The following is a 12,112-nucleotide window of genomic DNA, read 5'->3' as shown; positions in this document are numbered from 1 at the left end:
GATAGGAGTCCAAGATGGCGGATCCGTGCTGCGTTAGCTGATAGGGGACCTCTGCATGAATCTCTCCTCGCTCTCTGTTCTGTCAGTTTTGTCACTCCATTTGGTGCTTGGCTGAGTTCTTTATCTCTTCATTTGATGTTTTAGGGTTTCAGGATTGTTGTTTTCTCTGTTTGGCTTAGTTTTTTGGATCTTTGCCTTAGAGGGATGGCGTGGTGCTTCTGCCTAGAGCGCCATTTTGCCAGAAGTCCCTTAATTTAATTTTTAAAAGAAATTTTCTGATCCTTATTACATAGTTCTCAGAATTGGTGTCCTTAATTGATAGCCTCTAAGTGCCTTATAGGAGCCCTGGTGGCACACTGGTTAAGAGTTCAGCTGCTAACCAAAAAGTCAGCAGCTGGAATCCACCAGCCACTTCTTGGAAACCCTACGGGGCAGTTCTAGCCTGTCCTTTAGGGTCACTGTGACTCGGCAGCAGTGGGTTTGGTTTGTTGGTTAAGTGTCTTGTGGAGTCCCTGGGTGGTGCAAACAGTTAGCTTGGCTGCTAATGAAAGGCTGGCCATTCCACTTCACCCAGAGGTGCCTCAGAAGTAAGTCCTGGTGATCTGCTTCTGAAAAATCAGCCATTGAAAACCCTTAGAGCACAGTTCTACTCCGATATACTTGAGGTCGCCATGAATCAGAACCAACTCTATGGCAACTGGTTAGGTGCCTTGCAGAGACACTTGGACATTTGCTGGCACATTCTTATTCTCTCTGTGTCTCCTTATTATGAACATACTCAAACATACAGAAAAATAGAGGATGGAATTTGCCCAAACCTAGTTTTTGCTTTATTTCTTTTTCTCGCTGAAGCTTTTAAAGCAAATTACAGATACTCTGACATTTCACCCCGAGTACTCCAGTATGCATTTTTAAAATACATTTTCCTTTATAACCACAATATATTATCACACCTAATGAAAACTAACAATTCTCTAATATTCCTATTCATAATTTCCCTCAATTGTCCCCCCAAATTTTTTCTGTAGCTGGATTTGTTCAAGTTAGTATCCAGTCAGGGATCTCATATTGTACTGTTAAGTTTCTTTTAATCTAAAATAGACTCCATCTTTATTTTCCATGACACTGACTTGCTAAGAGAATCCATATTCTATTTTGGAAAACCGTGAGGTCTTTCAGTTGAGCTTTAGCCTATAAAATGTGACTCTCTTTGTAAATAAAAATAAAAAATTTGACTCTCTTTGCAAATAATAGTCTATAATACTTTCCTTCTATTTAAGAAAGCTAAACAGTTTTAAAGGTTAAGGTTAAGAATTTTCTTATGAGTATGAAATTCAAGTTTGCATGTCTTGATTTATAACACCTAGAAATTAAAGGTGTGGACCAACTTTGAGCAATAGGAGAGATTCTGTACATAAACGAAAACTGGAAAAACAGAAGCACACACTACTAAAACCCGACTCATAGTTCCAACAACTAAATGAGAGGAAGAGTTGAAATCATTCCAAGTAGTACAGAAGTTCTCCTATCATAATGTGTTGGGCATATCTATTGAGTCACTCTCTTAGCGCAGTGGTTAGTTTGCAGTAAAACAAATAAGCAGATATTAATCCTTTCATTAAAAATAAAAAAAGATTTGTCTACATATTGAAAGGTAATTTATTATTAGTGGTGGTAAATATAACCCAAAGGCTGCAAATAACCTTAGAATTCTCTCAGCTTCATTGGCAGTAGGGTCAAGCTTGGTAATCCTTTTCACAAAGTAGACTCAAAGGGGAACCATTTATAAGACTTATAGAACACTTTTATTTCCCTGCCCTACCTCCTCTAATTTCATATAGGAAACACTTAACAACCATGTAAAGTAATCTGGGAAATAAGCCAGACAGGTCAGAAAGCTGAGGGAAGAAGTCAACCCATTTGTGAACTTTACCATCTAAAAGTGTTAATCAGTTTCTTCAAAATAAACAGAGACCTTTTTTCCTTGGTTGAGCCTTTCCTCTTCTTTCCTGTAACAAAGAAACAGAAACCAAATTTCAGGTGAACAAGAGGAAGCCAGAGAGGCAAATCCTACAGAAGCTTCAAGTAAGGTGTTTTCTTCCACATTCTAGGAAGGATTACACGTACCTAGGAGTAGATCGAAGCTTACGGAGAGCTCATCTGCTAGTGCTATCTAACTAGTAATACTCATGCCTCAACATGACTCTGGCTATCTGAACTTTGCCATTTTTCAGAATGCAAGGGAATATAATTTCAGGTCTGACTGGGGAACTCCAGAGGTTTAGAGCAGACTCCTAAGTTTACCTACCTCCTAAGTATCCTACCTCTAATTTCTACTCTTTGTTCAACAAGGGGGGGGGGGGAGTTTGTATTGACCTAGAAGTTAATCGTTATTGATCATTTTAACGTCTAGTCAAACCAGACCTCAAAATTGCATTTGTTAGGCTCTTTAAAATCAACTCTATTTACTTCAGTAAACATTGAGGAAAAGAACAAATGGTGCTGGGACAACTGGATATCTACATGAAAAAGAATGAGGTTGGACTTCTACCTCATATGGTAGGTTAATACAAAAATTAACTCAAAGTCATTCAAAGACCTAATGTTAGAGCTAAAACTGTAAAAAGAATAAACCAAAACCTGTTGCTGTCAAGTCGATTCCGACTCATAGCGACCCTGTGGGACGAGTAGAACTGCCCCATAGGGTTTCCAAGGAGCAGCCGGTGCATTCAAACTACTGACCTTTTGGTTAGCAGCCAAATGCTTAATCACTGCGCCACCAGGACCCCCTTAAAGAATAACCAAAAAAAAAAACAAAACCATTGCCATCAAGTCAGTTTTGACTCATAGTGACCTTAGAAGAATACGTAGGCGTAAATCTTCATTACCTTAGATTAGGCAGTGGTTTCTTAGCTCTGATATCAGAAGCATAAGCAAAAAAAATAGATAAATTGAACATCAAATTTAAAAACTTTTGTACTTCAAAGGACACTATCAAGAAAGTGAAAAGACAATCCATAGAATGGGAGAAAATAATTGTAAATCATATATCTGATGAAGGACTAGTATCCAAAATGTAAAAAGAACTCTTGCAACTCAACAGAAAATAACTCAGTTTAAAAATGGGCAAAAGATTTGAGTAGTTATATCTCCAAATAAGATATATAAACGGCCAATAAACACATGGAAAGATGCTCAACCTCATTAGTCATTAGGAAAATGCAAAGCTAGACCTCAATGAGATACCATTTCACATCCGTTACATGGCTTTTGATGTTCATCGAAAAGATGGATGATGATAAGTGTTGGCAAAGATGTGGAGAAATTGGAATTCTCTTACATTGCTGATGGGAATGTAGGATGATGCAGCTGTTTTGGATACCAGTCTGGCAGTTCCGCAAAGAGTTAAACATACAGTTACCGTATGACCCAGCAATTCCACTCCTAGGTATAAATATACTCAAGAGAACTGAAAACATGTTCACACAAAAACTTGTACACAAATGTTCATAGCAGCATTATTCATAAGAGCAAAAAAAGGGGGGAAAAAACCAAAAGTCTATCAATGAATAAACAAAATGTGGTATATCCATACAATGTATTATCCAGCCATAAAAAGGAATGAAGCTCTGATACATGTTATAACATGGATGAATCTTGAAAACAGTTTGCTAAGTGAAGAACCTGGTCGCAAAAGGCCACATATTGTGTGATTCTAGAATTTATATGAAATGTCCAGAATTGGCAAATCTGTAGAGACAGAAAGTAGACTAGTGGTTGCCAGGGGTTGAGGGGGAGCAATGGCTAAAGGATATGGGGTATCTGTTTGGAGTGGTGAAAATGTTCTTGAATTAATGGTGATGGTTGCACAGCTTTGTGACTATTAAAAGGGTAAATTTTGTGGTGTGAAAATTTTATCACCATAAAAAAATATCGAGCACCTACCATCAACATAGCTGACTTTCCTAGATACTGATTCATAGTGGCCCTGCTGACTGCCTAGACAAATGGGTGCTTCACTTTAAAAGTAAGGAGTATTCTAGAAAAGCTTTTATATAAAGCAGATTTTTACAAAAGCAAATCCACATAGTAAGAAATCCTATGATGAAATCTTTTGTAAAATTAAGAGGACTTTTGTGTAAATTTTCTAATTCAAACTTCAATTTATCTGTCCTGTGAATTTAAATTCTTTTATGTAAGATTTTCTCAAAGAGAGGAACATCTGTTCAACACTTATTTAGCCCCAGTGTAAAACACCAGGAGTCACCATGAGAGGTGTTAGAAGACTTTCCCAGAACTGTCCAGCCTTACGATTTTATCTCCACCACTTTATGAGCTCTGTCAGCCCATCGCTTCTTCCGGAAATGCTGGAAAAGGACAACTGCAATTACAATTATGACCATCAGTGCGCAGGCGGAGCCAATGGCCAGAGCCAGGAAGTAGATCTCAGAGAAGCGTACTGCGAGGAGAAAAAGAACAAGTTAGGATTCTGAAAAGAGGACTGTGGTGACTCACAAGGAGCCCTGGTGGCACAATGGTTAAGTGCTCGGCTGCAAGGTTGGTGGTTCGAAACCACCAGCAGCTCCAAGGGAGAAAAAACCTGGCAATCTGCTCCTGTAAAGATTACAGCCTAGAAAACAACGTGGTGGATCACAATGGCCCGATCCCATTGTGCGTGGCTCTCCCATGAATTGGGGGCCGACTTGGTGGCAGCTAACAACAACATGATGAACTCTAAAGATATAATAGAGATGTATTTTCATCATTAAATGGAATCTTCCTTTTTCCTACCTTTATATATACAGTACCATGTTGTTATTGTTGTGTGCCCTTGAAAAAATTCTGACTCATAGCGACCTTGTAGAGTAGTAGAACTGCCCTATGGGTTTCCTAGGCTGTAATCTTTACAGAAAGAGCTCTGGTGGCACAGTGGTTAAGAGCTACAGCTGCTAGCTAAAAGGTCAACAGTTCGAATTTACCAGCCAGTCCTCGGAAACCCTATGGGGCAGTTCTACTCTGTCCTATACAGTCGCTGTGAGTAGACTCAATGGCAACAGGTTTGGTTTGGTTTTGGTTAGTATTTATAGGAGCAGATCACAAGGTCTTTTCTCCAATGGAGCTACTGGGTGGGTTTGCATGGCTGACCTATCATTTAGCAGCTGAGAGTTTAACCATTGTGCCACCAGGGTTCTTTACATACTGGTGGATCTCAACAGCAGCAACAGTATCATTTGACAACTAAGAAATGCAAAGTCTCGTGCCCCACCCCAGACCTACTGAATCAGAAACACTGGGGGTAGGGCCCAGCAATCTGTACTGTAACCTGTCCTCCAGGTAATTCTGATGCATGCCAAAACTTGAGAACCACTGGGCTGGTTGAACTACCTCGTACAGTAAGATTATTGCCCCACACCATTTCTCGATTACTCCCTCTCATCCCTGTCATTTAATCAGTCGATCATTTATTCAAATTTATTAAGGTTCCAGACATTGTGATGGAAATACAAAGCCAAAAATGACATTACCCTCAAGGAGTTCACTGCCCACTGGGAAGATGTACAAGTAAGTCAGTAACTACAGTCTAGTTGGGTAGGTGATGGAAGAGGGAACCCAGCGGGAAGGGCCCCTAAACCAGACTAGAATCTGTAAAGCCTGGTTCTCATGTCCTGTAGCTTGATTTCTGATTTACTAAACCCTCAGAAGACTAAGGTGCACCTGACCCAAGCCATGGTGTTTTCGGTCACCTCATATACATGTGAACGCTGGGCAATGAATAAGGAAGACTGAAGAAGAATTGATGCCTTGAATTGTGATGTTGGTGAAGAATATTGAATATACCATGGGCTGCCAAAAGAACGAACAAATCTGTTTTGGAAGAAGTACAGCCAGAATGCTCCTTAGAACCAAGGGTGGCGAGACTACATCTCACATACTTTTGTCATGTTATTAGGAGGGATCAGTCCCTGGAAAAGTACATCACGCTTGGTAAAGCAGAGGGTCAGCAAAGAAGAGGAAGACCCTCACTGAGATGAATTGACACAGTGGCTGCAACAGTGGGCTCGAGCTTAGCAACAATTATGAGGATGGTGCAGGACCGGGCAGTGTTTCATTCTGTTGTACATAGGGTCGCTATGAGTTGGAACCAACTCAGTGGCACCTAACAACAACAAACCCTGAGAGCCAGAAAACACATTAGAGAATGTCTAGCCCAGGGGTTCTATCCTGGAGTCTATGAGGGGGATGGGAAAGGATGGTCCACAAGCCCACAAAATCCATGTCAAACTGCTTGTGTACTTTTTTTGTGGGAATCAAGGCCATGGCTTTCATATAGATTCTCGAAGAGAAGTGACCCCTATACATTTAAGAACCATAGATTTCCTGTCTAACCTATTCATTTTGCAGATGAAGAATCTCAGGTCCAAAGACATTACATTACTTCTTTCAGTATTCAAATAACTTCTCCAAAGTTACACAGCTCTCCGTTGGTAGGACCCCGAGGGATGGTTTAAACTGTACTGGGAATGAAAGGAGGAAATCATACCACTTTATAGGCTTATACATTTGGGGTAACAATATTTTATGTTGGTTTAGAGCACACACCAGAGAGAACTGGGTTAAAATCCCAGCTCTGCTATTTACTAGCTGTGTGATTTTGGATAATTAACTTCTTTGAGCCTCACCTAGAAAACAGAGATAAAAATATTTATTGTTCTTATAAAGAATAAATAATTCATGTAAATTGTTCCATACTGTGCCTGCACATAATGGATACTTAATGTATGGTAGCCATATTCTCCCTTCCCATGCGGGAAACCCAGATTCAGTTCCTGGCCAGTGCACCTCAAATGCAGCCACCACTCATCTGTCATTGGAGGCTTGCATGTTACTGTGATGCTGAATAGGTTTCAGCAGAGCTTTTTAGACTGAAAGGGACTAGGAAGAAAGGCCTGGCAATCTACATCTGAAAATCAGCCAGTGAAAACCCTGTGGATCACAGTGGTTCAACCCTGTTGGTGTGTAGGGCCACCAAGAGTCAGGGGCTGACTCGCTTACAGTTTTCAGTGACGTTCAAAGTTTGCATTTTTTTTTTTCATTTTTTATTGCCTTTTACCCTCACAATATTATTACGTTTATTTTACAGATGAGGAAAATAAGATTTATTTACAGTTGGTGGATGATAGCAATGACTCAGACCCAGACATAGTACTCTTCAGTTGTGTGCTCTTCACTCTTTGTTTGGCACTGTTTTCCAGGTTTTCCCTTACAGGGTGCAGGCAATACAACGCACTAGTTTGGAGCAGGATTTTGGAGTTAAAGCTGCCTGGGTTTGAGTCCTAAGTGATCCCATTTATCAGCTACGTAACTTTGAACAAGTGACTTAACCTCTGTGAACCTCAGTTCCTCATCGGTAAACTGGCGGTGCCAAGAGTACAATAAACTAATGAGACATGTAAAGATTAAATAGGATGTTTTATGTAAAGCCTCTGATAAATGACGAAATAAACATTAGCTACCATGATTGGTATCTACCTCCTAGGATGGTTGTGAGGATTAAATGAGATAGTACATGTCAAACACTTTGGACAGTGCCTGCCACAGAGTAGGTTCTCCATAAGTATCTTTGGAAGAAATGAATGTGAGGGGACCTATTGTTAGCCTTTTACCTGAGAGGTGCTTCCTTCCCTTGCACATTCTCAGTGCCATTTTTGTAATGATTCCCTGTGTCCCTTTCCTTTATTTTCTGTTTCACTGCACAACCAAACAAAGTCTTTCATTTTTTACTTCAGGACTCTTCAGTCTCTTTCTAAAGTTCCCAGCTCCAAAGGGCTAGTCCCTTTCTCTCCTCTTTCAGCCATCATAAAAGATTACGTCTCCCTTTTCTGCAAGCTCTCCCACTTGCCAAAACCACTTTCCCCTGCAGAACTTACCAGTCTGCACAACGCTGAGCCGGATCTCCCCTATCACCCCGTCAACATCTGGTGGGTTCTTCACCTGGCAGGTGTATGTCCCATTGTCATCAAACTGTAGTTTCCAGAGGAGTATGGAGACATCGTTCCGCTCAGGGTTCCCATCCCAGGCCACCCGATTCTTGAACCGCCCACTCATGGGTTCAAAGGGCTCCCCATGGTAATAGAATACCTGGAGAGGAGAAATGGCAGAGGGTCTTTTGTATTCAATATCTGGGCAAGGAAGCTGAGATGATGGGAGCAGAAGAGATGCATCAACAAGCCCAGCTGCCCCTTCTGCAGCTCTCCTGCAAGAACATCTTTCCCCTTCATTTGCCTCTCAGTTCTTTCAGTCTCTGCCCCAAGAATTGTTTCCCATCTTTACTCTATACTTGTTGCTAAGAAAAATGAAGGGCAAGGAGAAATGGACTGGCTTATTTTCCTAATCAGCGGTTTCCCTGGAAAATGACAATAACCTACTTACAAATTGCTCAGACCCCCCATCTTGAGGACGGAAGTTCCAGGTCGCTGTGAGAGTGTCACCCACGGGGGCAAAGCTGGAAAAGGTGCATTTTAACCGAACATCAGTCCCGTTAACAGCCTCCAGTACGCGGGAGGTGTAAATTTCCACAGCTGCTGTAGGCCAAAGCGCTGCAGTAAAGAAAAAAGGGTTAATAGGAGATGTAGTGTTGAGACAGCTGCCCCGTCTTCTGCTGACACTTCCAAATAGATGCCTGAGTAGAGCATAAAGCATAGTTGAGATGCCCCAGCTCTCGCCTAGTCTGCATACTTTTATCTATACGCACCCTTGACCCTCTCATTCCATGACATAAAAATACCCCACAGTGAGCCTTCGGTGCTCTCACTTTCTCCACAGCATGATATCCTGGCCTTATGGTACACACTTCAAAACTGTTGCACCAAACTACAAAGATTGGCAAATAAAATTGAAAGCAGAAACAAAAAATTAAAACCGATCCTAACTGATTAAGCATTGCATTATGTGTGAAGATTAAGCATTACGTTTCTGCATGTATAATGGTCCCCTAGCAGAGAGTGTGCTTGTCACGTGAATTTCATACTGTTCCTAATCTTCTGCAGAAACTGAGTTAGTTAGCCCCCAGACAGCTTATATTTGCCTGCACCACTGGAACCTTTATATCATGGGGTACTTTTTACCATGATGTTTACATTTAGAATGTGCCTATTGGAGCAGTTTCAAAACCACACTGGGCCTGTCTCCTTAACAATCTCAGCTTTCCCAGTGCTGCCTAGAGTCCCAACAAGATCCACACACAGAAATCCGAGTGCCAGGTGCTGCCAGCAGCAAGAGGTTGAGAGCAGCCACAAAAAAAATAGTGTGTAACCTGAGATTAGAAAGCCCTCTGTGTGCCTGAATCACTGCCACCCGAAACACACCTAAACCTGTTTGTCTAAAAGCAGTTACCCAAAAACAACTCCCTAACTTTGGTTTCAGCAGAGTCAAGACTAAAATGAACCACAACAGTGGCTCAGGCTCCAAACAAAACTCCTGCGACTTAATCATATTAGCTACATAAGGTAGGCAATAAAGGAGGGAATTCTGAGAGAAGCTCCTTACCTGTCAGCTGTATGCCAAGGAGAAGAAGCACAGGCCGAGTAAGGCTCTTGTCATACATGAGGGAAACCCAGCCCTGGCCCCAGAGACCAGACCTGGCAAACTGAGGGCTCCGACACCCTGCCAAGGCCACTTCAGGAGAAGCAAGCTCCACGTATTTCTGGAGAGAAGAGCCTGTCGAGTCCCCTCACCTATGGGAATCTGAGCGCCCTTGCTGGTGACTCATCCCCACTCTGCCTGAGCACTTGCTGGAATGAAAGGTGGGGCCTCAGCTCCCAATGCCCTCCCTCTCCTCCCGCCTCTCCTTTACCAGCACGTCTGCACAAAGCTCCAAACTCTGCCACCCTCTCTTTACTTTTTGGTTAATCTGCCTGAGCTCTGGCCTCTGGATGGCCTCAGAAACAGCCAAAGGAGGTGGTGCCAGTCTGAAATCTCCCAGCTTGCTTTGAGTTTGACCCGCACACACCCTGTTTTAAACAGGCTTTAGGCGTGCCTCGTAAGTGAGCGTTAAAACCACCTAGCAGTGATTCTACGTCCCAAAGCACCTCCCTAAGGCCACTTATAGCCAAGGGCTGTATTCACTACAACTCTGAGACAAGAAGTAGAATTCCTTGAGGCCCTCTGTAGACAAAAAATCCTACAGTTTATACTCTCTATTTTAGCCAGATGTTAAACCACAAGGATTTCCTCACCTTTTCTAGCTTGTAGCTTTCCCTGAGGTGGAGTTGAAACAAACTGACCAAAACAAATCTGTGTTTAATGATCCTTTGCCTTTGAAGGATTTCAAGAACCATCAGGACATCATCCCTGCTCGTTTCTCCTACCATCTCAATACAGTCTGCAAAGTGTTTTCTTATTATTTCATCACCACAAAACCCTCTGAAGTGTTCCCATTTACCAGTGAGGACCTTAAGAGCTTGGAGAAGGTAAATGACTTTGCCCGAGGTTGCACAGCCAGTAAGCTGCAAAACTAGAACTTTTCTGACTCATAAATCTAGTGCTCTTTCCACAAAATGATAGCTAACACAGGGATCAGATAGAGGACTACCAAGGAAAAGATTTTCACAGTAATTTTATTGTACCTCAGATTTCATCTGCCATTTTTTAGGGCAGCTGTCTGTCTTAGAAGTCTAAAGAGTTAAGGAACTTAAAAAATTAGAAAAGGCACTTTCTTATCTGAAGGAGGGTGGGTGATTGTTACAGATTCCTGGAGCAGCACTGAAACAGCAGTAGGAGGGGGTGAAGATCACATATGCAGTTAAGGAGTAGGCTTGACCAGAGCTTAACTCTGAACAGAAACAAATTGCCTTTATCCTTGGATTAGGAATCTAGAAACTCTTTAATGATTGATAAAATCTAGTTAAACCCTCGGACAGAGAGGGTTGCCAGGAAGGGGAGGAAGGGGCAGACTGCCTAGAAAAAAAGAAAGCATCATAAAGAGGGAAGAAGAGAGGAAATTCCATCCAGAGAGAGGCACTTTACAGAAGTGAAGGAAAAGAAAAGCAAAAAGAGAAAAGAAAGGCAGCCGTAGAAAGATGACATGAGCATGGAACAAAAAAAGGAGGCAACTGGGAAACACAAGATGCAAGGGGCCAGCCCAAGTGAAGACTGGCTGCGTCCTAAGCAGACATGTATTATTATGATGAGTGTTTCTGAAAAAACACAATTTGGCTCCTTTGTCAGAAGTCAACCTAAAATCAGAAAGCTGAGAAAAGGTTTAAAGTGATGACAATCAGATACGGCCTTTCTGGTATGTAGGTCAAGAAGCCATGGAGGTACAGTGGTTAAAGCACTTGGCCGTTAACGAAAGGCTGGCAGTTCAAACCCACCAGCTGCCCCGTGGGAGGAAGATGTGGCAGCCTGCTTCCACAAACGTTACAGCCTTAGAAAACCTGTGGGGTAGTTCTACTCTATCCTGTAGGGTGGCTTTGAGTCGGAATCGACTTGACGGAAGTGGGTTTGCTTTTGGTGTGTAGGTCAGAAGAGTTCAGCTCCAGGAACCTGAAAAAAAAAAGGAATTAAGGAAACTAGATCTTTGTAGGCTTTCAACTTTACAGGGAAATGCAGCTCTAGAGGAGGAGAGGTAGAGCCTGGGGTTTTGAAGTCTACAGCAAATTGCAAAATGTAGTGAGAGGTAGAGTTACCAAAGAGCTCAGAGATGCAGTGAAAGCAGCAGGAGAGGAATCAGGGCAGGAAGAACTGAACAGACAGCCTGTTGTCAAGAACAGAAGAATCTCTCCTCTAGGTAGCCAGGCGCCCTGGGAGCTGGCGGTCAGCCCTTTTCTTGCCCAGATCCCGTTCCTCAGCAGAGTTCAAGTTCCTGGCTTTCTGCCCAGCAACGCCCCATTCCTTCCATTAACAGGAGTGGCTCTGGAGTTGTCCAGTTCCCCTCCCTTGGTGAGGAAGGAGGAGACCAAGGGCTGAACTTGAAAAGAAGAGAAAACACTAAATTAAAAGGACATTTGTTCCTAAGAGTCCCCAGGAAGCCAGTCAGCAGGACTTTGATAAAAGTTGGAGGCATCTAGGTAAGGCTGAAGTTACAGTTTGTGTCTAGGCAAGTGAGATTTTT

General features: G+C 42.3%; 1 protein-coding gene across 1 annotated transcript; it reads right to left on the bottom strand.

The window, feature by feature from the left end:
• Window positions 1-1,932: 1,932 nt before the first annotated feature.
• MPZL2 (myelin protein zero like 2) lies at window positions 1,933-9,710 on the bottom strand. The gene is made up of 5 exons (XM_004385672.1): window positions 9,547-9,710; window positions 8,431-8,597; window positions 7,929-8,139; window positions 4,312-4,459; window positions 1,933-2,009 (listed from the first exon to the last, which is right to left on the bottom strand). Exons 1-5 carry the CDS (start codon window positions 9,602-9,604, stop codon window positions 1,946-1,948), a joined length of 648 nt encoding a protein of 215 aa, XP_004385729.1. The 5' UTR covers window positions 9,605-9,710; the 3' UTR covers window positions 1,933-1,945.
• Between the last annotated feature and the right edge of the window lie 2,402 nt (window positions 9,711-12,112).

The sequence above is a fragment of the Trichechus manatus genome, unplaced genomic scaffold (assembly GCF_000243295.1).
Source record: "Trichechus manatus latirostris isolate Lorelei unplaced genomic scaffold, TriManLat1.0 scaffold00143, whole genome shotgun sequence".
NCBI lineage: Eukaryota > Metazoa > Chordata > Mammalia > Sirenia > Trichechidae > Trichechus > Trichechus manatus.
Note: the sequence above shows the minus strand (reverse complement) of the source record. Positions and strands in the feature narration are given on the sequence as shown.